This window comes from Tursiops truncatus, chromosome 3 (genome assembly GCF_011762595.2).
Source record: "Tursiops truncatus isolate mTurTru1 chromosome 3, mTurTru1.mat.Y, whole genome shotgun sequence".
In the NCBI taxonomy this organism is placed as follows: Eukaryota; Metazoa; Chordata; class Mammalia; order Artiodactyla; family Delphinidae; genus Tursiops; species Tursiops truncatus.
This window is the reverse complement of record NC_047036.1, coordinates 33,843,794-33,871,513: the sequence shown is the minus strand read 5'-3', so window position 1 is coordinate 33,871,513 and position 27,720 is coordinate 33,843,794. Positions and strand designations below refer to the sequence as shown.

At 39.6% G+C, this 27,720-nt stretch overlaps 1 protein-coding gene across 1 annotated transcript in view; it reads left to right on the top strand.

The window, feature by feature from the left end:
• C6 (complement C6) overlaps positions 1-14,882 on the top strand; it is an 86,151-nt gene extending 71,269 nt beyond the window's left edge. Inside the window, exon 17 of the mRNA XM_019929166.2 lies at positions 14,470-14,882. Coding sequence (XP_019784725.1) covers positions 14,470-14,645 — 176 coding nt within the window. The 3' untranslated portion in view covers positions 14,646-14,882. The remainder of the gene's footprint in view (positions 1-14,469) is intronic.
• Positions 14,883-27,720: the final 12,838 nt, after the last annotated feature.

Sequence of the window (27,720 nt, the reverse complement as noted above, 5' to 3'; positions counted from 1 at the left end):
CTGTCTTTTCTGCATTGTATATCCTTTCCTCTTTTTCATAGATTAGTTGACCATAGGTGAGTGGGTTTACCTCTGGGCTTTCTATCCTGTTCCATTGATCTATATTTCTGTTTTTGTGCCAGTAGCATATTGGCTTGGTTACTTTAGCTTTGTAGTATAGTCTGAAGTCAGGGAGTCTGATTCCTCCAGCTCCATTTGTTTCCCTCAAGACTGCTTTGGTTATTCGGGGTCTTTTTTGTCTCCATACAAATTTTAAGATTTTTTGTTCTAGTTCTGTAAAAAATGCCATTGGTACTTTGATAGGGATTGCACTGAATGTGTAGCTTGCTTTGGTTAGTATAGTCATTTTCACGATGTTGATTCTTCCAATCCAAGAACATGGTATTTCTCTCCATCTGTTAGCATCATCTTTAATTTCTTTCATCAGTGTCTTACAGTTTTGTGCATACAGGTGTTTTGTCTCCCTAGGTAGGTTTATTCCTAGGTATTTTATTCTTTTTGTTGCAATGGTAAATGGGAGTGTTTCCTTAATTTCTCTCTAAGATTTTTCATCATTAGTGTATAGGAATGCAAGAGATTTCTGTGCATTAATTTTGTTTCCCACTACTTTTCCAAATTCATTGATTAGCTCTAGTAGTTTTCTGGTAGCATCTTTATGATTCTCTATGTATAGTATCATGTCATCGGCAAACAGTGACAGTTTTATGTCTTTTTTCCAATTTGGATTCATTATATTTCTTTTTATTCTCTGATTGCCGTGGATAGGACTTCCAAAACTATGTTGAATAATAGTGGCAACAGTGGACATCCTTGTCTTGTTCCTGATTTCAGATGAAATGCTTTCAGTTTTTCACCATTGAGAATAACGTTTGTTGTGGGTTTTTTGTATATAGCCTTTAATATGTTGAGGTAGGTTCCCTCTATGCCCACTTTCTGGAGAGTTTTATCATAAATGGGTGCTGAATTTTGTGAAAAGCTTTTCCTGCATCTATTGAGATGATCATATGGTTTTTATTCTTCAATTTGTTAATATGGTGTATCACATTGATTGATTTGCATATATTGAAGAATCCTTACACCCCTGGGATAAATCCCACTTGATCATGGCGTATGATCCTTTTAATGTGTTGTTGTATTCTGTTTGCTAGTATTTTGTTGAGGATTTTTGCATCTATATTCATCAGTGATATTGGTCTGTAATTTTCTTTTTTTCTAGTATCCTTGTCTGGTTCTGGTATCAGGGTGATGGTGGCCTCATAGAATGAGTTTGGAGTGTTCCTTCCTCTGCAACTTTTTGAAGGAGTTTGAGAAGGATGGTGTTAGCTCGTCTCTAAATGGTTGATAGAATTCACCTGTGAAGCCATCTGGTCCTGGACTTTTGTTTGTTGGAAGATTTTTAATCAGAGTTTCAATTTCAGTGCTTGTGATTGGTCTGCTCATATTTTCTATTTCTTCCTGGTTAAGTCTTCGAAAGTATAGCTTTCTAAGAATTTGTCCATTTCTGCCAGGTTGTCCATTTTATTGGCATGGAGTTGCTTATAGTAATCTCTTAGGATGCTTTGTATTTCTGCGGTGTCTGTTAAGACTTCTTTTTCATTTTCTAAATTTATCGATTTCAGTCCTCTCCCTCTTATTCTTGATGACTCTGGCTAATGGTTTATCAATTTTGTTTACCTTCTCAAAGAACCAGCTTTTAGTTTTATTGATCTTTGCTATTGTTTTCTTTGTTTCTATTTCATTTATTTCTGCTCTGGTCTTTATGATTTCTTTCCTTCTGCTAACTTTGGTTTTGTTTGTTCTTCTTTCTCTAGGTATTTTAGGTGTAACGTTAGATTTTTTATTTGAGATTTTTCTCGTTTCTTGAGGTAGGCTTGTATAGCTATAAACTTCCCTCTTAGAACTGCTTTTGCTGCATCCCATAGGTTTTGGATCGTTGTATTTTCATTGTCATTTGGCTCTAGGTATTTTTTGATTTCTTCAGTGAACTCTTGGTTATTTAGTAACGTATTGCTTAGACTCCATGTGTTTGTGTTTTTTACGTTCTGTTCTCTGTAATTGATTTCTAATCTCATAGCGTTGTGGTCAGAAAAGATGCCTGATATGATTTCATTTTTCTTAAATTTACTGAGGCTTGATTTGTGACCAAAGATGTGATATATTCTGGAGAATGTTCCATGTGCACTTGAGAAGAAAGTGTAATCTGCTGTTTTTGGATGGAATTTCTTCTAAATGTCAATTAAATCTACCTGGTCTACTGTATCATTTAAAGCCCTTGCTTTCTTATTAATTTTCTGTTTGGATGATCTGTCCATTGGTGTAAGTGAGATGTTAAAGTCCCCCACTATTATTGTGTTACTGTCGATTTCCTCTTTTACAGCTGTTAGCAGTTGCCATATGTACTGAGGTTCTCCTGTGTTGGGTGCATGTATAATTGTTGTATCTTCTTCTTGAATTGATCCCTTGATCATTATGTAGTGTCCTTCCTTGTCTCTTGTAACATTCTTTATTTTAAAGTCTATTTTATCTGATAGGAGTAGCACTACTCCAGCTTTCTTTTGATATCCATTTGCATGGAATATCTTTTTCCATCCCCTCAGTTTCAGTCTGTATGTATCCCTAGGTCTGAAGTGGGTCTGTTGTAGACAGCACATATATGGGTCTTGTGTTTGTATCCATTCAGTGAGCCTCTGTCTTTTGGTTGGAGCATTTAATCCATTCACGTTTAAGGTAATTATCAATACATATGTTGCTATTACCATTTTTTAAATTGTTTTGGGGGTGTTTTGGTAGGTCCTTTTCTTCTCTGTGTTTCCCACTTAGAGAAGTTCCTTTAGCCTTTGTTGTAGAGCTGGTTTTGTGGTGCTGATTTCCCTTAGCTTTTGCTTGTCTGTAAAGCTTTTGATTTCTCCATCGAATCCTAATGGGATCCTTGCTGGGTAGAGTAATCTTGGTTGTAGGTTCTTCCCTTTCATCACTTTAAATATGTCATGCCACTCCCTTCTGGCTTGTAGAGTTTCTGCTGAGAAATCAGCTCTTAACCTTATGGGAGTTACCTTCTATGTTATTTGTCATTTTTCCCTTGCTGCTTTCAATAATTTTTCTTTGTCTTTAAGTTTTGCCAGTTTGATTAGTATGTGTCTCAGTATGTTTCTCCTTGGGTTTATCCTGTATGGGACTCACTGCACTTCCTGGACTTGGGTGGCTATTTCCTTTCCCATGTTAGAGAAGTTTTCAACTATAATCTCTTCAAATATTTTCTCGGGTCCTTTCTCTCTCTCTCTTCTCCTTCTGAGACCCTATAATGTGAATGTTGTTGTGTTTAATGTTGTCCCAGAGGCCTCTTAGGCTGTCTTCATTTCTTTTCATTCTTTTTTTTTATTCTGCTCCACAACTGTGAATTCCACCTTTCTGTCTTCCAGGTCACTTATCCATTCTTCTGCCTCAGTTATTCTGCTATTCTGATTCCTTCTAGTGTAGTTTTCATTTCAGTTATTGTATTCTTCATCTCTGTTTGTTTGTTCTTTAATTCTTCTAGGTCTTTGTTAAATATTTCTTGCATCTTCCCGTTCTTTGCCTCCATTCTTTTTTGGAGGTCCTGGATCATCTTCACTAACATTATTCTGAATTCTTTTTCTGGAAAGTTGCCTATCTCCACTTCATTTAGTTGTTTTTCTGGGGTGTTATCTTATTCCTTCATCTGGTACATAGCCCTCTGCCTTTTCATCTTGTCTATCTTTCTGTGAATGTGATTTTTGTTCCACAAGCTGCAGGATTGTAGTTCTTCTTGCTTCTGCTGTCTGCCCTCTGGTGGATGAGGCCATCTAAGAGGCTTGTGCAAGTTTCCTGATGGGAGGGACTGGTGGTGGGTAGAGCTGGCTGTTGGTCTGGTGGGCAGAGCTCAGTAAAGCTTTAATTCGCTTGTCTGCTGATGGATGGGGCTGGAGTCCCTCTGTGTTGGTTGTTTGGCCTGAGGCAACTCAACACTGGAGCCTACCCGGGCTCTTTGTTGGTGCCAATGGCGGACTCTGGTAGGGGTCACACCAAGGAGTATTTCCCTGAATTTCTGCTGCCAGTGTCCTGTCCTTATGGTGAGACACAGCCACCCCCCACCTCTGCAGGAGACCCTCCAACACTAGCAGGTAGGTCTGCTTCAGTTTCCTAAGGAGTCACTGCTCCTTCCCCTGGGTCCCGATGTGCACACTACTTTGTGTGTGCCCTCCAAGAGTGGAGTCTCTGTTTCCCCCAGTCCTGTCAAAGTCCTGAAATCAAATCCTGCTAGCCTTCAAAGTCTGATTCTCTAGGAATTTCTCCGCCTTTCCTAGGTTAGGAAGACTGACGTGGGGCTCAGAACCTTCACTCCAGTGGGTTGATTTCTGTGGTATAAGTATTCTCCAGTTTGTGAGTCACCCACCCTGCAGTTACGGGATTTGATTTTATTGTGATTGCGCCCCTCCTACCATCTCACTGTGGCTTCTCCTTTTGTCTTTGGATGTGGGGTATCTTTTTTGGTGAGTTGCAGTGTCTTCCTGTTGAAGATTGTTCAGCAGTTAGTTGTGATTCCAGTGCTCTCACAAGAGGGAGTGAGAGCACGTCCTTCTACTTCACCATCTTGAACAAACCTGTGACTGGCCTCTTTCCACATAATGTTCAATGTCTGCAAAAGCCTATATGGACATTCTGTGATTTACTTAATCAATCTCCTGTTAGTCGTTCAGATTTTTCCCAAGATTTTGCTATTATAAGCAGTGTTGTAATAGACAAATCTATCACAGATAGATCTATACTCTAAGACCATTTCTTTAGGCTATACCTTAGAAAATGGAATTTCTAGATAAATATTATTTTAAAATATAAAGTCTTTCTTGGTACAATGTATCAACTTGCTTTCTAGAAACGTTTTTATCATATTAAATTCATATTGACCATGCGTCATAAAGACTGCCTTCCATACCCTCACCAAAACTTGGAACTGTTACCCCTTTATAGCTCTGCCTATTTGATACTTAAGAGGTAGCATTACCTTTCCATTTTCTGTAAGTGTATTGCCTATAGGCATTTCATTTGTGAATTGCTTAAAAACAGAAACTTCACAGCAGTACCTCTGTCTAAGATGAAATTGGAACCTGAAATAGTCCAATTAAGCTTCATATAATACATAAATATGGGTTGAAGAATAGGATTTAACAGAACTCAAATAAGCAGCTAGATTTCCCTTATGGCACATCTTCAAAAACTCATCTGAAATCAAGGCATAAATTAAGCAATGGAAAATTATGGAATTGCTAACATCCAACTTTTGCCGAAACCACGTTACTTTTCAAAAACAAAGACAAAAACCTTATTATTACCCTTAGCTTCTCTTTCACTTTTCAAACCAATATTCTTCAACTCAGTCCTTGAAAAGGGGAGAGACCTTATAACCCACATCTAGGTTCTTCCTGATCCACTTAAAACTGATTATCAAGACCCAGCTCCCTTGACGGGTGGTGGGATTGAATCCATGACAGAGGGTCACCATGGGTGGCACAGTCAGCAGGCCATCTGATGGTGGCAACTCAGCAGGTCAGTGTCTGGGGGTTCTGACCTTCAACCATATCGAAACAAGGCAATTTCATGTAAGAGACTGCAAACTAGGGCCAGACATGTACAGTGCCCAACTCTAATCATTATTAAATCATCACGTAGGTAAACATTACTACTCATGTTTTTGCTGCCTGACCCACACCATTATCCAACTGACACCTCTCTCAGAGAAAATAATTTGCAGTAGACAAGAGTTGAAAATACTATGCAACTATGTATTTATTTAAATAGTGTATTTAAAATATAACTTTTTCTCTAAAAATTATAATGTACAAACATTATTGTCAAATATACATACAGAAAATAAAAGGGATTTGGACAGCAGGGAGGATAAATGGTTCCTGTCTGTACCACAATAGGTAGTACAGGTATTTGGGGATGTGTTTAGTGTTAGCATCTGTTTTCCTTAATTATCATGGAGAAAGAACTTCATGGAACTCTTCTACTGCAAAGAGTTTCTTTTTTTTTTTTTCCTTTTCCCACAAATAATTCTTTCCAAGCCTGTCTAACAATAGGTGGCTTATGATTTAGTCAAAATCTACCTTTACCATTAGCCCTTTGCAGGACGTATATCTAAATACCACAATTCCTAGGAGTCTAAGTTTGTCTTTAAAAAAGAACATAAAGAGAGAAACACCCAGCTCTACCCACCGCCAGTCCCTCCCATCAGGAAATTTGCACAAGCCTCTTAGATAGCCTCATCCACCAGAGGGCAGACAGCAGAAGCAAGAAGAACTACAATCCTGCAGCCTGTGAAACAAAAACCACATTCGCAGAAAGATAAGATGAAAAGGCAGAGGGCTATGTACCAGATGAAGGAAGAAAATAAAACCCCAGAAAAACAACTAAATGAAGTGGAGATACACAACCTTCCAGAAAAAGAATTCAGAATAATGATAGTGAAGATGATCCGGGACCTCGAAAAAACAATGGAGGCAAAGATCAAGAAGATGCAAGAAATGATTAACAAAGGCCTAGAAGAATTAAAGAACAAACAAACAGAGATGAACAATACCATAACTGAAATGAAAAATACACTAGAAGGAATCAATAGCAGAATAACTGAGGCAGAAGAAGATAAGTGACCTGAAAGACAGAATGGTGGAATTCACTGCTGTAGAACAGAATAAAGAAAAAAGAATGAAAAGAAATGAAGACAGCCTAAGAGACCTCTGGGGCAACATTAAACGCAACAACATTCACGTCATAGGGTCCCAGAAGGAGAAGAGAGAGAGAAAGGACCCGAGAAAATATTTGAAGAGATTATAGTTGAAAACTTCCCTAACATGGGAAAGGAAATAGCCACCCAAGTCCAGGAAGTGCAGTGAGTCCCATACAGGATAAACCCAAGGGGAAACACACCGAGACACATACTCATCAAACTGGCAAAACTTAAAGACAAAGAAAAATTATTGAAAGCAGCAAGGGAAAAATGACAAATAACATAGAAGGTAACTCCCATAAGGTTAAGAGCTGATTTCTCAGCAGAAACTCTACAAGCCAGAAGGGAGTGGCATGACATATTTAAAGTGATGAAAGGGAAGAACCTACAACCAAGATTACTCTACCCAGCAAGGATCCCATTAGGATTTGATGGAGAAATCAAAAGCTTTACAGACAAGCAAAAGCTAAGGGAAATCAGCACCACAAAACCAGCTCTACAACAAAGGCTAAAGGAACTTCTCTAAGTGGGAAACAAAAGAGAAGAAAAGGACCTACAAAAGCAAACCCAAAACAATTAAGAAAATGGTCATAGGTACATACATATCAATAATTACCTTAAACGTGAATGGATTAAATGCTCCAACCAAAAGACACAGGCTTGCGGAATGGATGCAAAAAGAAGACCCATATATATGCTGTCTACAACAGACCCACTTCAGACCTAGGGACACATACAGACTGAAACTGAGGGGATGGAAAAAGATATTCCATGCAAATGGATATCAAAAAAAAAGCTGGAGTAGCGCTACTCCTATCGGATAAAATAGACTATAAAATAAAGAATGTTACAAGAGACATGGTAGAGCACTACATAATGATCAAGGGATCAATTCAAGAAGAAGATATAACAATTATATATGCAACCAACACAGGAGCATCTCAATACATAAGGCAACTGCTAACAGCTGTAAAAGAGGAAATCGACAGTAACACATAATAGTGAGGGATTTTAACACCTCATTTTCACCAGTGGACAGATCATCCTAAATGAAAATAAAAAAGGAAACAGAAGCTTTAAATGACACAATAGACCAGATAGATTTAATTGATATTTATAGGACATTCCATCCAAAAACAGCAGATTACACTTTCTTCTCAAGTGCGCACGGAACGTTCTCCAGGATAGATGACATCTTGGGTCACAAATCAAGCCTCAGTAAATTTAAGAAAACTGAAATCATATCAGGCATCTTTTCTGACCCCGACGCTATGAGATTAGAAATTAATTTCAGGGGAAAAAATGTAAAAAAGACAAACACATGGAGAAGTTACCTAATAAACAAGAGTACACTGAAGAAATCAAAGAGGAAATCAAAAACTACCTAGAGGCAAATGACAATGAAAACACGATGATCCAAAACCTATGGGATGCAGCAAAAGCAGTTCTAAGAGGGAAGTTTATAGCTATACAAGCCTACCTCAAGAAACAAGAAAAATCTCAAATAAAAAATCTAACCTTACACCTAAAGGAACAAGAGAAGGAAGAACAAACAAAACCCAAAGTTAGCAGAAGGAAAGAAATCATAAACATCAGAGCAGAAATAAATGAAATAGAAACAAAGAAAACAATACCAAAGATCAATAAAACTAAAAGCTGGTTCTTTGAGAAGATAAACAAAATTGATAAACCATTAGCCAGACTCATCAAGATAAAGAGGGAGAGGACTCAAATCAGTAAAATTAGAAATGACAAAGGAGAGTTACAAAAGACAACACAGAAATACAAAGCATCCTAAGAGACTACTAAAAGCAACTCTTTGCCAATAAAATGGACAACCTGGAAGAAATGGAAAAATTCTTAGAAAGCAATTACCTTCGAAGACTTAACCAGGAAGAAATAGAAAATATGAACAGACCAATCACAAGTAATGAAATTGAAACTGTGATTAAAAATCTTCCAACAAACAAAAGTCCAGGACCAGATGGCTTCACAGGTGAATTCTATCAAACATTTAGAGAAGAGGTAACACCCATCCTTCTCAAACTCTTCCAAAAAATTGAGGAGGAAGGAACACTCCCAAACTCATTCTATGAGGCCACCATCACCCTGATACCAAAACCAGACAAAGATACTACAAAAAAAGAAAATTACAGACCAATGTCACTGATGAATATAGATGCAAAAATCCTCAACAAAATACTAGCAAACAGAATACAACAACACATTAAAAGGATCATACACCATGATCAAGTAGGATGTATTGCAGGGATGCAAGGATTCTTCAATATACGCAAATCAATCAATGTGATACACCATATTAACAAACTGAAGAATAAAAACCATATGATCATCTCAATAGATGCAGAAAAAGCTTTTGACAAAATTCAACACCGGTTTATGATAAAAACTCTCCAGAAAGTGGGCATAGAGGGAACCTACCTCAACATAATAAAGGCCATATACGACAAACCCACAGCAAACATCATTCTCAATGGTAAAAAACTGAAAGCATTTCCTCCAAGATCAGGAATAAGACAAGGATGTCCACTCTCACCACTATTATTCAACATACGTTTGGAAGTCCTAGCCTCGTCAGAGAAGAAAAAGAAATAAAAGGAATACAAATTGGAAAAGAAGAAGTAAAACTGTCACTGTTTGCAGATGACATGATACATAGAGAATGCTAAAGATGCCACCAGAAAACTACTAGAGCTAATCAATGAATTTGGTAAAGTAGCAGGATACAAAATTAATGGACAGAAATCTCTTGCATTCCTATACACTAATGATGAAAAATCTTAGAGAGAAATTAAGAAAACACTCCCATTTACCACTGTAACAAAAAGAATAAAATACCTAGGAATAAACCTAGCTAAGGAGACAAAAGACCTGTATGCAGAAAACTATAAGACACTGATGAAAGAAGTTAACAATGATACTAACAGATGGAGAGATATACCATGTTCTTGGATTGGAAGAATCAATATTGTGAAAATGAATCTACTACCCAAAGCAATCTACACATTCAGTTCAATCCCTATCAAATTACCAATGGCACTTTTTACGGAACTAGAACAAAAAAATCCTAAAATTTGTATGGACACACAAAAGACCCCAAATAGCCAAAGCAATCTTGAGAACGAAAAACGGAGCTGGAGGAATCAGACTTACTGACTTCAGACTATACTACAAAGCTACAGAAATCAAGACAATATGGTACTGGCACAAAAACAGAAATATAGATCAATGGAAAAGGATAGAAAGCCCAGAGGTAAACCCATGCACCTATGGTCGACTAATCTATGACAAAGGACGCAAGGATATACAGTGGAGAAAAGACAGTCTCTTCCATAAGTGGTGCTGAGAAAACTGGATGGCTACATGTAAAAGAATGAAATTAGAACACTCCCTAACACCATACACAAAAATAAACTCACAATGGATTAGAGGCCTAAATGCAAGACCGAACACTATAAAACTCTTAAAGGAAAACATATGAAGAACACTCTTTGACATAAATCAAAGCAAGATCTTTTTTAATCCACCTTCTAGAGTGATGGAAATAGAAACAAAAATAAACAAATGGGACCTAATGAAACTTAAAAGCTTTTGCACAGCAAAGAAACCATAAACAAGACACAAGGACAATCCTCAGAATGGGAGAAAATATTTGCAAACGAATCAACGGACAAAGGATTAGTCTCCAAAATACATAAACAGCTCATGCAGCTCAATATTAAAAAAAACAAACAACCCAATCAAAAAATGGGCAGAAGACCTAAATAGACAGTTCTCCAAAGAAGACATACAGATGGTCAAGAAGCACATGAAAAGCTGCTCAACATCACTAATTATTAGAGAAATGCAAATCAAAACTACAAAGAGGTATCACCTCACACCAGTTAGAATGGGCTTCATCAGAAAATCTACAAACAACAAATGCTGGAGAGGGTGTGGAGAAAAGGGAACCCTCTTGCACTGTTGGTGGGAATGTAAATTGATACATCCACTATGGAGAACAGTATGGAGGTTCCTTAAAAAACTAAAAATAGAATTACCATATGACCCTGCAATCTCACTACTGGGCATATACCCAGAGAAAACCATAATTCAAAAAGACACATGCACCCCAATGTTCATTGCAGCACTGTTTACAATAGCCCTGTCATGGAAACAACCTAAATGCCCATCGACAGACGAATGGATAAAGAAGATGTGGTACATATATACAATGGAATATTACACAGCCATAAAAAGGAAAGAAACTGGGTCATTTGTTGAGACATGGATGGATCTAGAGATTGTCATACAGAGTGAAGTAAGTCAGAACGAGAAAAACAAATATTGTATATTAACGCATATATGTGGAACCTAGAAAAATGGTACAGATGAACCAGTTTGCAGGGCAGAAATTGAGACTCAGATGTAGAGAACAAATGTATGGACACCAAGGGTGGAAAGCCGCGGAGGGGTGGGGGTGTGATGTGATGAGTTGGGTGATTGGGATTGACATGTATACACTGATGTGTATAAAATTGATGACTAATAAGAACCTACTATATAAAAAAAAATAGGGCTTCCCTGGTGGCACAGTGGTTGAGAGTCCGCCAGCCGATGCAGGGGACACGGGTTCGTGCCCCGGTCCGGGAAGATCCCACATGCCGTGAAGCAGCTAGGCCCGTGAGCCATGGCCGCTGAGCCTGCGCGACCGGAGCCTGTGCTCCGCAATGGGAGAGGCCCCAACAGTGAGAGGCCCGCATACCGCAAAAAAAAAAAAAAAAAAAAAAAAGATAAAACCTATTTATTAGGTTTATAGACATGTGTGCAATTAAAAAAAAAAAAACTACTGTTACCTTCAGAAAAAAAAATAAAAGAACATAAAAAGTTTGAACACTTACCAATACTGGTCAAGTTAGCAGAATGTCTTGGGGTAATCATACTAAAACATGAACATTTCTTAATGAGAGATTTAAGTCATTTAAAATATCCTTTGGGGTTTCCCTGGTGGCACATTGGTTGAGAGTCCGCCTGCCGATGCAGGGGACACGGGTTCGTGCCCCAGTCCGGGAAGATCCCACATGCCGTGGAGCAGCTAGGCCCGTGAGCCATGGCCGCTGAGCCTGCACGTCCGGAGCCTGTGCTCTGCAACGGGAGAGGCCACAACAGTGAGAGGCCCGTGTACCGCAAAATAAATAAATGTATAAATAAATAAAATATCCTTTGATCCTACACACAGTTAGAAAACTGAAAGCCTTTTTCCCCCTAAAGATATGGTCTGCCTGTGCCAGCCTTCTTAGTTGGTGAGCAAAAGTCAGTGTCACAGAGATTTCTGTTCCTGTAGCACTACAGAACAGAGTCAGTGTACAAACCACAGCATTTATAAAGAGAGGAAACTAAAAATGTATTTTATACCCAACCCACACATGGCAAATTGGGATATTACTAATTTTGGATTGAATTGAATGTCACCTTGATTAAATTGTGTTCTTGATTACATTTTGTACTACTTTGTTACTCTTTTCCTTCTCTATCAAAAATGAAATGATAAAAAGTTTAAAATGGAACTCCAAAGTGACATGAAGTTCACTTTGCAAAACTTAGAACACAGAAGCCTCCCCAAGGAGCCTACTTTTATAGCTATGAAATGTTTTATCTAAATTTCAAAAATATCCAGGATCAACCAACAGGAGGGGAAAATGTATTCAGTAAACATCCATTTAGTATCCAATACGCCAAAGTCACTGTACATAGTAAGGTGAGAGGTGTGATGATAAAGGAGCTTTGTACCCTCGAATTGTTCAGTTTGGGGAGTTAATTTTCACAGCTTTTCAAATGATTACATGAATAACTTTAATATAAGACAGTATGTGACAAAAGTGGTAAGAGAGGTAAATACCTTCTGGCCAGGAAGGGTTTCATAAGGATGGAAACAAGAATTAGTGGAGGTGACAGGAAGGGCCTTTTCATGCTAATAATCTGAAAATCATCTTGCTAAAAGTATTTAAGCTATAACCATACTACAAGAGTGGTGACCATGGCCTTTCCACAAGCCTGGGGAACTGACATCCTCTCTAGAGGTAGAACAGTCTCTTGTCCTTCACCAAACCCTATAGTTTCCAACAACAAACAAGACTCTCCCCATCTAGAATTTCTCTAGCTGGTTGGCAAAGGTGTAAAAGGGAAATTCACGCCTGTTCATGAACTATTTCCTACTGAGGACAGGAAGCTTATACGCTTAATGATCATCTCCCCATTCCCTTTCCCTATTTTCTCCCATCAGTTGAGACACGTGGGAAAGAACTGATACCTGCCCCAAAGAGACTAGAGCCTGATTCTCAGGCTGACTCAGATATTTTGGCAACATAAATTATCACAGATCCACCAAATACATTTCTTTTTGAATACTTATACCTGCACCCTCAAATTCAGAATTGAAATCAATTGATGAAGCAGAATTAATTGAGCACCTTGTTAACAACTGAATGGGATAAACAGATGGAAGAACCACAGTTACTGCTCTCTAACAAAGCACTTATAACTGTCTTGGGAGAAAGACATATGAAAAGCTAACTAACAAGAAAGTATGAAAACATCAGAGGTAGTGCTGACAAATTTACACCATTAAAGTTTATTTAAAGGAAACATCCGTCGGGGTATGTGCCTATAAAATGCTTCATGAAAGAGGTGAGGCTTGTAGACATCAGACATGTGGGGAACTGGAAAGAGCACATCAGTCCGGCAAAGGAAGGGGCTAGTGTGGGCAAAGGACACAACCTGGAACACCTTCGGGGTCTTGTTTGGGAAAGAGAGAGGGAGTCACTCTACCTGGGACAGAGAAAGCAGAAAAGATAATGTTGTGCAGGGATGTTGAGACCATCTGTGGAGGACCTTGAACTTTGACTAAAACATGTGTATGTATAAATGAGCCTATATCCATTTACTTAAAACTGGTTTAATATGCTTGGCTTTGGTAACTTTACCCCTAAATGATCATTTTAAAACTCTTTCATGAACACAAGATTTATATGAATTATGAAGTGTTGGGGTGGTTTTGAAACCAGGCCTTATAAAATTATCACCCAATTTAACTGCTTATTAAAAATCCAGATCCCTAGTCATAACCCAGGAATAGTCTAGAAAGAAATTTAAAATGTGACACAGAGTTATGTTAAAGGAGTTCAGGCTTGCGAGTCATTCACGATTTAAAATATGCCTCTACCACTTACTAATTGTGGGACCATAGGCATATCACTTAGCCTCTCTGAGCTGAGTTTCTTCATCTGTAGAATTAGTATAATGCCATATAGTTCATATGTTTATTGTGAGAATTAAATGAAATAAATTACACAAAGCACTTGGCCTAGTGTGTGGTTTCATGGTGCAGGCTCAATAAATGATACCTTATATAACTGTTCCCAGGTGATGCCAATGAGAAAAGAACATGAAGGACAGACTGAAGACATTGTGTAAATGGATTGATTGGATGTGGGCAGTGAGTGAGAGGGAGGGGTCAGAGGTAGCCCAGCTCTTGCACCTTATGGACTTACCAGTGCCCTCTCCTCTCTTATACCCAGATCACTCCATTCAGCCACAGTTGGGTCATTGCCTTTGTTCCAGCATTCTCACTCATTGCCACCAAAGTGCTCACTGCTCTGGGGACAAGTTAGGTAAAATCAAACCTTAAAGCACTGTGGTGAGTCACACTGTCTCTCTCATTGCAGCTGCCACCTCCAAGTGTGTCTGCCTATTGCCCTCCCAGTGCTTCAAGAGTGGAAACCAGCTCTTCTGCGTCAAAATGGGATCATCAATGAGCCAGAGAACAGTGAACATCTGTGAAGTAGGAGCTGTCAGGTGTGCCAACAGGAAAGTGGAAATACTGCATCCTGGGATGTGTTAGACCTAACACAGTTACTGATAAACAGATTTACTGCCCCAAAATAATCGCTACAAAAGGACACTCCTGAACCAACAGCAGACTGTCATACCCAGGAGTTACCAACATAAATCCTTTTGTGTTCATTTCACATTATTGTTCTCCCTGCCTCCCGTGTCTTCTCCCCTGTCCAGTTCCCATCCATGATGCTCTGTAGCATACCCCTAGGTAATAACGTCCACATCAATCTAATAAATTCTTCTGTTCATGTTGCACTAAAATGATGGGACTTCTGAGGACCTTATGAAGCCTGTGGTATTAAGCATCCTGACAAGTAGAAATCAGAACAAAAACTGTAATTTTCTTCAATGAATCAATAAGCATAGAAATCTACAACAACTTGTATAACACATTCTTGAAAACCAACCTTCATGCATTCACTCAACAAATAATTGTGAATGTCTACAATGTTCCCAGTACTGTTCAAGGTGCTGGGGAATCAGCAGTGACTAAAACATACAAAAGCCCTTGCCTTCATAAAGCTCACATTCATGTGGAGGAGGACATACAGAACATAAAATAAGCAAATAAAATATATGGTATGTTTGATGGTGATAATTGCTATGGAGAAGATAATGCAAGGAAAGGTGAGTCCCATCCTTAATCCTCGTCTTACACGAGGAAATATTCTATAGTTAATAAGCATCACAGTAAGGATGATTGGACTCAAGTGGAAGTTGCCTTGCTTGAAGTAGTTAATAAACTTCTGGAGTTTTCTCCTTAGGAGACTCTCTTTGCCTCAGCTAAAGTGCATCAGAAAGCTTTTAAGCTAAAGTGTGTGATGGATGGAAAATCATAAGAGAACTTCAAAGGAATAATTTTTAAGGTAAGGCATATCTTTCGTATTAGGCCATACCAAGTAGACACCCACTTCTTAGAGTATCATTTTGAATTGGGGAAGAGAAACATCTTTGGAACAGCAGTTCTCAAACACGAGTGCACAGTGGAATCGCTTGGAGCATTTGCTAATATAAATGCCTGCGACCTAGCCCCAGTTTCTGGTTCAATAGTTCTGGGGTGGGGCCTGAGAATCTGTATTTCTAACAACTTTCCATGTGGGACTGCTCATGATGATCAGGGGTGTCGCATTGTGAGAACACTTAGCCTAGAAATGGAGTCATCAAACAGCTAATACAACTACTGAAATAATGATCTCAAAACTTCAGCCAGCCAATCTCCAAGCAGGTGAGTGGAAGCAGATTCCCTTCCTCTAAAACTCACTGGGATGCCCAGCTAATGGAAGGGGTCTATGAGTCACAGCACCTGGCAGCACCCTCTTTAGACCTTATACATTAAATCTCACTCCTCCGTCTCATTAATCATAAGATCTTGGCAAAAATATAAAACATCTTGGAATATCAAAGGCTAAGCATGAGGAAGGGAAAAACCAAGAAAGAGAAAACACATTTTCCTGGTGTAACGGCAATTGAGTGGGAATTGATCTTTGCCCAGGAGTCAGTGACGCATCTTTTCCCCAGTCATGCCACCCTACACCCCTCTCACTACAAAAATGGTGCAGGCCACTCTTGTAAGCTTCGCGCCTTCAGCACTCCCAAGACGCCAAAGTGAGGGCAAAGTTTAGGCATGAAATATTCCCACATTCAAAGGAGAACCACCAACAACTGAGTCAAGACACTTTGCTCAGGACTGACGATTCTCACACCAGCTCCACACCTTTCCGGGCTGTACAGCAAGACTAGGGGTGGGAGGGGAGCCATAGGGAGCTGCAGGCGCAGGAAGGCAGTGCTCATAGTAAGAGTCCTGTTATCTCCCTCAAGTCCTTTTCTTCTCCTTGCCGAGGAGGAGGATGCTGTAAGTATCCACTGAAGCCAGGCAACCAAAGCCTTGAAAGAATCATTTGTTAGGGCACCGACATCCAGGATATACAGTGCTGCCCTCGACGGCTGGAGGCTGTGGAATCAGAGCTGCCACTGGTGAGCAGGTTGCTGGAGGAGTTTCTGGGAGGCATGGATTCACACCGGGAGAGTTCTCTCTTACAGGAGCACAAGACCACTTCCTGCCTAGGGCATGCTGAAGACAGGATGATGACAGAGTGGTCTGCACTGTTTCCATAGTGACAAGTGAGTGCTGTGGCATGACTGGGAAAAAGATGGATGCAGCCCTTTCTCCATCTCAGTCCCAGGGTGTAAGGAAAGAATGGAGAACTTTGGTGGTTCCCATGGCTCCCTAGGAAGGAGCAGAGAGAAGAGGAAAAGCAGGCACTCTGAGGCCACCCTGCATCTTGGACATGAACCTACGGGAAGCACCAAATGGAGACTTAGCTGTCTCTCTCACAGGAAGTTCTGGGGGACAGTGTTGGTAGGAGAAAAGCAAACACCACCCCAGGGAAACACAGGGGCCACCAATAACATAGGACCAGATTCATTGAGAACAAGACCAAAGGGGACACCCCATCACTGACTCCTGCCGTCTCTCTGAGTCCACTTCCTTCCAACACCAGATCCAGCAGATGCAGGGGACAAGGTGTCCTAGAATGAGACATGCCTCTCCATCACTTCTATGAGGGGTAGGAAATTTGCAAGCACAATCCTCATCAAGACCCCAAGTCCTCTGACCCAGAAGCCTGGCTGACACTGCAGGTGGGGAAAGAGATGAGATGTAAATTGGATATAAGATTAGAGGCTTAAACTGGACTGACTTTTTAAAATAGTGACTGACCAGCAATCCATGTGATCTGTCTCAGACGTAATTGAGGCAAGAGAAGACAGGGATTTGGCAGAACCTAGAGAAAACCATGACTATTATTAGCTTGCTGGGGCTACCATAACAAAGTACCACAACCTGTGTGGCTTAAAATAACAGAAACATAGTCTCACAGTTCTGGAGGCCAGAAATCTGAAATCAATCTGTCCACCAGGCCACGTTCCTTCTGAAGACTAGGAGAGGATTCTTCCCTGCCCCTTCTGGCTTTTGGTGTTTGCCGGAAATCCTTGCCATTCCTTGGTTTGCAGATGCATCACTCCAGTCTTTGCCTCCATTACCTCATGGCCACCTTCACTGCCTTCCTTCTGTGCATGTCTGTCTGCCCAAATGTGCATCATCTTATGAGGAGAGCAGCCTTGTTGGATTAGCGTCCACTCTAATGACCTCATCGTAATTAGATTACATCTGCAAAGACCCTATTTCTAAATAGGTTTACATTCGCAGGTACCAGGGGTTTGGACTTCAACTTATCTTTTACTGCAGACACAATTCAACTCACAGCACTGTGACTGGGAAAAAAATGTTTCCTGTTTATACCCCATAATATAATCGAAGGTTTATACCAGCTATTGCATTCATATTGTTTGATTAAAATCAGTCAAGCTTGCTTGTTTGCTTTAAAGTATTTTATTCTTTAACTTGTAGCAATCTTCCCTTTTAATGGTCATTGGTTGGTCTTTTTTACCACTTTAGTTACCTTTGTTTCAAAGGATTTTTTTAGTGCAGGAATCCATTAAAGTTTGCATTAGGCTAATTTGTATACCATTTACCCGTTGAATTTTTCACACTTTGACATTAATATTTTTTAACGTTTTTATTGGAGTATAATTGCTTTACAACCTTGTGTTAGTTTTTGTATAACAAAGTGAATCAGCTATATGACATTAATATTAATATAGCAATTTAGTACAGTGTTAAGAGCTAGTGATAAAATTGTCATCATGAAGCAGAGCGCAAAACTGAAACATATTAAATACCTGGAATTTGGACCTAGAATCTCCTGCACTGTCCTAGAAGATTAAACAAATTCTAGATCAAAGGTAAAATCTTCATCCTCTTAGGCTATTAGAGATGAATGCTAAGCTTTGGTGCCTGTAGCTTAAATAACTGGAAAGCAACTCAGGTCTTTTTTTTAACATGGATTTTAATTTTTGTTGATTCTGCAAGATATTGACAAAATAAATGAGACCCCAGTTTAAAGAACTTTATAAATAGATGCGCTATATATCTCAGATGTCCTAGAAGCACAGAGTTCTAAGACTGTGCTTTTTTCCAGTCTTCTGGTGGGGTGATATTCAAGTTTAAATGATGATTTCCTCTTTTTGGCGGTCTTCAGTAAAGCTCACTAAATTTTAGACTAAATTGTTACTCTTTCTACAAAAGCCTGCAACTCCCACAACCAACATTCCTTAGAGTTAAAGACTGAGATCTTCTGTTGTTTCCAGAAGAGCACCCACAAGCTAAACAGAACCCACATCCCTTCCTAAATCCTGAGTAACAAGAATCTGACATATCATGATGGCTCTGGTTGGTGTTGGGAACCAAATACCCTGAGGCTTGATTAACTGGATTCTGAATGATTGGCTGTCTCCAAGGTCACCTTCATTCTTTTGGGATATATTGTGTGTGGAATCAATGAGGCATCCAGTTTTTAACCAAATAAATGGCCTGCAAAATTATACTTGTATCCATTTTATTTTATGAGCATGAGACAGGCCACTGCTACACTATTTGTCTTCTTAATAAGTTCTAGCTACACAGCTTCAGCCCCATGTGTCAAATATCAGTTAGCAGAGGTACGTGTCACCAGTCAAGGGACTCCAAAGGACGGACGGTACATTGAAAATCATGCTCACAAAGATTTATATAGAAGATGTTCATCACATTATTTATAATAGCAAAAAAATGACAAGAGCCTAAACGTCCAATAATAAATTATGCCCCCTTTATATGATGAAACAGTATGAGACCACTGACAAGCATCTTTTAAAAAAGATTTTAAAGGACATAATAAAGTGAAAAGTCAGGCTGCAATACTATATATACTGAGAGTTGTGTAAACTGTGTGTATACACATGCCTTTAAAAACAATGACTGGGAGAACGAATCTCTGGAATTTGGAGTTATTTTTATATTCTTATTTATGTTTTTCTGCATTTGCTAGATTTTCTACAGTCAGCATGCATTTTTTTAAAATCTTTTTTGTTTTTATTCCAGTCATGAAGGTAACACAAGCTTATTGCAAAAACTTTAGAAAATACAGTACAAAATTTATTCTTTAATAAGTTATTTTCATTTTGATTTGTTCTTGCGCTCACACATTTGTTATTATTTGTTGTTGTTTGTTGTTAAATATATTATTCAGCATGCATTTTTTAATATAATCAGTCATGAAAATCATTCTTAAATCTTCTCTTCTACTTAGATAGAAAAAACACATAGCTAATTCTGCTTGTTTAGAAAACTGATAGCAAATAGGCCTTGGAGTTCAAGCCAGCTCAACTGGTCTGGATTGGCATGCGTAAAGCAGGTAGTAGCTTTCAGCCAGACATGTGAACCTCACACGGATGCATTCATTCATTGAAAGCATTGTCTGAATACCTGCTAAGTCACAGGGTTAGACCTATAATTCTGCAAAGATTTTGGACGTACTTACAGTACACTGGGAAGATTTTAAAGATATAATTAAATCAGTATTATACAAAATAGAAAGCTATTTAAAAATTACAGGTACAAATAACATCTTTAGGGAATTAAAAGAAAACTGGACAGTTAATAAAATAAAATCAAGCCTAAATTCTCAAAGTTTTGTTACAGTTGGAGACACTGAGTAGCTGTTTGAACTTGGACAAACATCTGAGACTGTTTCCTCATATGAAAACCAGACGATACCAGCCAACTCACTCTATTTGTGCTGAGGATTGGCTAGAGTGTACTATATATTTGTGTGTGTGTGTATATATATATATATATATATATATATATATATATATACACACACACACACACACACACACACACATACATACACACAGCAACTACTAAAGAGCCTAGAATGAAATGTGCATTCAACTATTCAAATACTATTATTATTATTACTATTATTATTTAACACCAATGGAGAAGAGTGGCTGGACTTCTCCCTTTATTTCCTGTCACATGAGACACTTCCCCTATTGCCATTCTTGCCATTGAAGCTTGATTTATTAAAGAGTCCATGGACTGACTTAGATTGTTCAGGGGCGAGAAATGGCTGGAGCATTCAGACTAAATATTCAGACTAAGTTTTCAGACTAAGTTGATTAAATGTACTTGTTCACTGTGCTTGCACAGGCATGACCACAATTATCAAAATCAGCAATAAAGGTTTTAAGTTCTCTTTAGAATGAATCATCCTTTATACCAAATAAATGGAGATGGCCCAACATTTACAATCAAAAACCTAACAATCTATGATATCAAGCAATGTGGACAGAAGACCCATGATTAGAAAGTGAAGAGGAAATTAGACTGGGCAGCTGGAAATACACTCCAAGGATTACTTGCTTGATACCACCCTTCCAGTATGCAGTGACACACAGATTTGAAAAAGGCTACATTTTTACCTAACATGAGGGAAAAGCCATACCGCAGTTCAAGTCATGAGATGAGATTTTCTGTCCTTGCTGAAGCTGTATTTGTAGTCATACCAGGGTATAGAGCACCACCCTAACTGAAGCATTTCCATTTTGGTTATAACAACTGAGGACTAATTGTTCCTTAGGGCATGTCTCCCCTCCCGTTGAAAGACAGTGATATACACTGGTACATTGTTGCAGTTGTCAAAAATACTGCTCACCAGTGTTGCTGGTTCTCCATCTCCCAGGGACTTGGCAGGAACATACTTCTTGGCCCCCATGGGTTAGGGTGTCATGTAATTGGTTCTGACAAATAAAATGACTAGAAGTACATGTGTAGCTTCTGGACAAAATGTGTAATTGCTGGCGTGAAGTTTCCCCCAAGCCCCCTTTTCCCTGTGGCACATTTGAAATGCTGGCTCCCCCGTCAACCTGAGTCCCTGAGTCAGTAGCATGAGCAGAGTCCTCTATACTCCATTCAACTTCTATGGGTATATGGCATGAACAAAATATAAACGTTTCTGAGATTGGGGTTGGGGGGGTATATTTGTTACACTGTTATCTAGCCTACTTGTCTGATATTAACTGTAACAGATGACATGATGACCTGGGAAGCTGATCTCTTTCACTTGTGCAAATTTCGGTTTTCCTATGGGCATTACTGAGTAAATAGGAATTGTACTGCTGTGAACATGGCCTATAATCACTAGTATGCTTGGGACAAAAATACAGAAGAAATTAAAATTAGCAAAAGGGAGTGATTATACTTAGTTCTTAAATACATTCTTTTTTTTTTTTTTTTTTTTTGCGTTACACGGGCCTCTCACTGTTGTGCCCTCTCCTGTTGCAGAGCACAGGCTCAGCGGCCATGGCTCACGGGCCCAGCTGCTCCGCGGCATATGGGATCCTCCCGGACTGGGGCACGAACCCATGTCCCCTAGCATCGACAGGCAGACTCTCAACCACTGCGCCACCAGGGAAGCCCCTTAAATACATTCTTAATTGCACCCATCATTTTACAGAGAAATTGATTAGTGGAAAATTAAAATTGCAAGAAAATAAATCCTTACATAGAGAGTTTACCTGCTAAGACTATAAAGAAACATAAATGCAAAAATGGTGAACACACTTTTAACAAACTCCTTACTATACTTGGGAAGTTTTTTAGACTCTTAGAAACACTTATTATTTTAAAAAGCATTTCAAAGTTAATTATATCTACTTCATCTTTCTTGATTACCAAATCATTACTATTATGTTTCATGTCAATTGCTTAACTACATTCTAAAGAACTTCAGGCATTTGCTAATGATGCAGATATACAAAAATGGATTTTTCATTCTAATTTCTAATGCTTGGATATAACAAAATCTAACTAGTATACTGTAGCACAGGGGTCCCCAACCTGTCCGCAGCCTGTTAGGAACTGGGCCGCACAGCAGGAGGTAAGCGGCAGGCAAGGGAGCATAGGTAGCTTCATCTGCCGCTCCCCATGGCTCCCCATCGCTCACATTACTGCCTGAACTGTCACTCACATTACCACCTGAACCATTCCCTGCCCGCCAACCCCGTGGAAAAATTGTCTTCCATGAAACCAGTTCCTGGTGTCAAAAAGGTTGGGGACCGCTGCTGTAGCAGGTAGTATTTATTGCCCCTCCTCCCACATTTTTTCAGCTCCCGGCCAATGGCCAGTATTTCAGGAGAGGCTGGTGCCAGTCCCAACACCAGACCCAAGAAGTTAACCACAATTGGTTTAAGTCAGTTAATGGGGGTTCCATTTCCCTTCCACAGGTGGTTTGGACATGGGCAAGTGATGCAAATCTGATGAATGAGCAGTGAGGAGAATCTTCTGGAGGGCTTCTTAGAAGGAGTTCTCACTCTCCAAGAGTTCACAGGAAAAGATGGTCTCTTCTGAATGTTGCCATGTCTGAATGTGATGCTGGAAACTACTGCAGCCATCTTGCCACCATGAGAAGGTTTCCATTTGTGGTCTAGGCCAACCTATGGAAGAGGCTCCAATAGAGGTTTTTGTGGTCTCTTAGACCAAAACTTTTGTGGACCCTTGTGGGATCACTGAGTCACTGAATTACCCAACTCTGGAGCATCCATGCTGCTGGTCTTCCTCTTATAAAATAATACAATTTCTCTATAGCTTAAGCTATTTTTGAGTTGGGTGTTCTACTACTTGTAGCCAAAGGTATCCTGATTCAGAAATTAGGTTTGCTGTACCTTCATGATGCTGGTAGATTGATAATACGTTTTTCTTTTAAATGACTATAACTTGTTTTTAATAAATGGAGAATTCTCTCTCTTGGTTGATGATGCTTAACCTGCATCTAACAAAAAGAAGATGAACCTTCAGAAATGGGAACTCATAAGGCAACAATTTAAGTGTATAATAAATTTCTTCATTATTTCTTAGAAAACCAAAGTTGCCTCTAAAGCTTCCCAGCCAACCAGTAATTAATTGTAGGCCTGTTGAGCGCTCAGTGACATGTTTAATTCTCTGAGGTGAAAGGGAGACCTAAAGCTTACTCAGCCACTACTGGGTGCCAGAATCATCGCGTAAGTATTTTATTAGGCCTCACAGCCACCCTAAGACATAGGTAGTTAGAGATGAGGAGACTAAAGATCAGAGGCCAGAGCTACTTACCAAAAGTCTATACCTCATAAAAAGCAGGGACAGACTCCAAACTTGGCCAGTCTAACTCAAGAACCAGGGGCCAACGGTACTGTATCAGTGCTAAATGTATTGATTTTATAATTATACTGTGGTTATTGTAGTGGTTATAGAGATTGCTGCAAATCTCCGACACTCTTCCATTAAGATATGGGTTCTACAATTGTCCATCAGCAGATGAGTGGATGAACAAACTGTAGTATATACTACATACAATGGAATATTATTCAGCTTTTTTTTTTTTTGTGGTACGCGGGCCTCTCACTGTTGTGGCCTCTCCCGTTGCGGAGCACAGGCTCCGGACGCGCAGGCTCAGCGGCCATGACTCACGGGCCCAGCCGCTCCGCAGCATGTGGGATCCTCCCGGACAGGGGCACGAACCCGTGTCCCCTGCATCGGCAGGCGGACTCTCAACCACTGCACCACCAGGGAAGCCCTTATTCAGCTTTTAAAAGGAAAGAAATTCTGACTATATGCTACAACTTGGATTAACCTTGAAGACATTATGCTAAGTGAAATAAAACAAACATTGTATGATTCTGCTTGTATGAGTTTCTTCTAATAGTCAAATTCATTGAGACAGAAAGTAAAATAGTGGTTGCCAAGGGCTGGGGAGAGGAAGGAATAAGGAGTTATTTGTTTTACAGGTACATAGTTTGAGATGGGAAGACGGAAAATTTCTGGAGATGGATGGTGGTGACGGTTGCACAAAAATGTGAACGTATTTAATGCCACTAAACCATACACTTAAAAATAGTTAAAATGGTAAATTGTATGTTTTGCATATCTTACCCCCCAAAATTAATAAATAAACATAAATTAAAAAGATGTGGGTTCTAATCTCCCTACGCTTGAAGTTTGGCAGACTTCTGACGACTTTCATTAAGGAAGTAGAGCAAAAGTGACGTTATGTGACTCTGAGGCTGTCCAAAAAAGGCCCTGACGCTTTCACATTGTTCACAGAAACACTCATTCTTAGTGCCCTGAACTGCCATCGCAGACACCCAACAGCACTGAGGCAACCCAAGTAAGGAAACCCAGTGAGGAAACCAAGACACAAAGAGGCCACATGTAGGGTCCTGGTCAGCAGTCACAACTTAACCCAGATGTTGAGATAACCAGTCCAGACACCAGACATGTGAATGAAGAAAGTTCTAGGTAGTTCCAGATTCCAGTGTTTAAGACATCTCCAGAGGTTTGAGTCTTCCCCCTTGAGGCTCCAGACAGCGTAAAGCAGAGGCAAGCCATCTCCACTGTTCTCACTCCAAATTCCTGACCCACGGAATCCATAAGCAATACAAAATAGCTGTTGTTTTACACCATTAAGTTGGAACTGGTTTGTCATATAGCAGTAGATAACTAGAATAATTATGCTCGAGAATGTCTGTCTCAGGAAATATACATTGAAGTACATAAGAATAAAGGATATGATGTCCACGTCTTACTTTCAAATGGTTCAGGGGTGCGAAATATATATATGAATATAGAATATATAAATTCCCTCACATATATATTAAAGAATTATAAAAGTGGCAAAATGTTAACAATTGGTGAATCTGGTTGGTGAAATGTGTATCGAGTTCTTAGTGTTATTCCTGAGATGTTTTGTAAGTTTGAAACTGTTTAAAAATAAATGTAAAAAGAGAGAAGCCATGGGCTTCCCACCATTACACGTATGAGACATCATACCTTATAAAATCATAGTAAAAACCCAAAGCAATATCTAATTTTTTGTTGTCACATGATACAAACCACTTCATTCCATTTCTGCACATCAATCTCAGTCTGGAAGGGAGATATTCAGAAGTAAAACAGAGCTTCTTTTTCACCTCAGAGTAAGAGACAACCACGTAAGCAGAACACAGCATTGTGGTCTGATCTGGAACATAGGACGTATTTTAACATGTACCCATTTTCTATCCAAAATATGGCTTTGTAAAACTGTAACATGCAATTATGGTGTGCTCTCCAAAATGTTTGTTTGAATAAGTGTTTAAAAGACACTGAGACACTGAGTAGGGTCTCCCACTCTCCAAAGGAGAGTTGCGTGCTCTTATAAAGCCAAAAACCTAGGTGAGAGCAGATTAAAAAAGCAAACAAAAAGAGCTGGATTCTATTTAACTATAAACAAGCATCAGTTAGTACTCTTTGCCTGGCTGATGGCAGCTAATCATTCCGCACTGAGCATTAGCGATCACAGCCCTGATTGCTCACAAGCCTCTCATTATGGGGCCTGAGTAGACAGAGGGAAAGAGCAGAGCTCTGGGGTTGAATTTCACTTTGTGGACGCTGTCTTCTTCACCCGATCAATATGCCCATTTTACTCAAGACCAGAGATCTCATTTTTCAGATTGTTGTGACTTTCTGCTCTTCTGTCTAAACAATGGCTGTAGTCTTTGGAGGACTTTACTGCTTGCCTCCCTTCCCAAAGAGAGTGGCTGGGCAGGAGCAAAGAAGGAGGATCGGGTCCAAGCCCAGTATCTTCTGTCTGTTAATGCAAGGGTACCAGAATCAATGACCATAAGACATGTTTTCGTGGAGCTATGGGCAACTGAACTGAGAGTAACTCAGGAGTGTGGCTTCTGGGTCCTCAGTCACTGGAAGCCATCCCCTTAGCACCACAGGATTGGCCAATAACACTAAGAAAGTCTCAATTGCGCCTTTGCTTTCACCGGGTGCTGCCTCTATAACAAATTAGCATAAACTTGGTGGCTTAAAATAACATACATTTATTATTTTATGGTCTGGGAGTCAGAAGACCAAAATGGATCTCAGCTAAGAGCAAGTCTGCATTCCTTCTTGTGGCTCTAGGGGTAAATCCCTTTCCTTGTCATTTACAGCTTCTAGAGATCATCTGCCTTCCTTGGCATGTGGTTCCCTTCCACCACCTTTAAACCCAGAAATCTCATCGCTCCAACCTCTGCTTCTGTCATCACATTCTCCTCCTTATCTCTCTCTTCTCTTCTCACTTTCTCTTATCAGAACCCTTGTAATTACATTAGTCCCACCCAGATAATCCAGGATCATCTCCCTATTTCAAGATACTTAAGCTAATCACATCTGCAAAGTCCCTTTGTACATGTAAGGTAACACAGTCAGAGGTTCTGGAGATCAGGACAGACAGCTTTGGGGAGTCACAGTTCTGTCTGCCACATCTGGTATACCCCACATGTCATTAGCCATAACAGATCAGAGTTCTCCATGAATTTGGAAGTTGTTTTTTTTTTTAATTAAAAAAATCATTTTACAAAGCAGAAGACCAACATCATTCCTGCAAATAGTAAGGATATCCTGCCCTCTTTGCTCCTGACCCCATAACAAGGGACCACAGTTGCTAGAACCTTCCAAAATACTTGGATTTGAATATTATCAAGACTGTCTCCCTATCTCATATTTAAGTTTCTATAAGCATTCTGCTTTATTCTCTATCTCCACAGATGAGCTCTATCCCACAGTAGAAAACATGATAGCCAGATTTTAAGGAAATAATGAGTAGATAAAACTTGGCTCTCTGAGTCTCAAGTTAAAACCCCAAGAAAGACTCTCATTAATCCTGCTTCAGGGAACTTCCCTGGTAGCGCAGTGGTTAAGACTCCACCCTCCCAATGCAGGGGGCCCAGGTTCGATTACTGGTCAGGGAACTAAATCCCACATGCATGCCATAACTAAGGTGCCTGCCTGCCGTAACTAAGACCTGGCACAACCAAATAATAAATAAATAAATAAATCCTGCTTCAGTAAGATGGCTACCTCTAGACCAATCAACTGTGATCAAAGAGCAAGGTCATGTAGAGCAAAGCAGCTCTGGCACTAGCACTCTGGAAGAGAGAGAGAGAGAGAGAGGTGGGGGGGTAGGGGCGCAATCCCCTTGAGATCGGATACCATAACTAATACAGCAGTGCAATGTCACAACAAGCTTCGAAAACGATACCTCCCTCAGAAAGTGGAGACACTGTTACCACAATAAGAAATCTCCTAGCAGTGGTTCCCCAACCTGGTAATCATCAAAATCATTTGG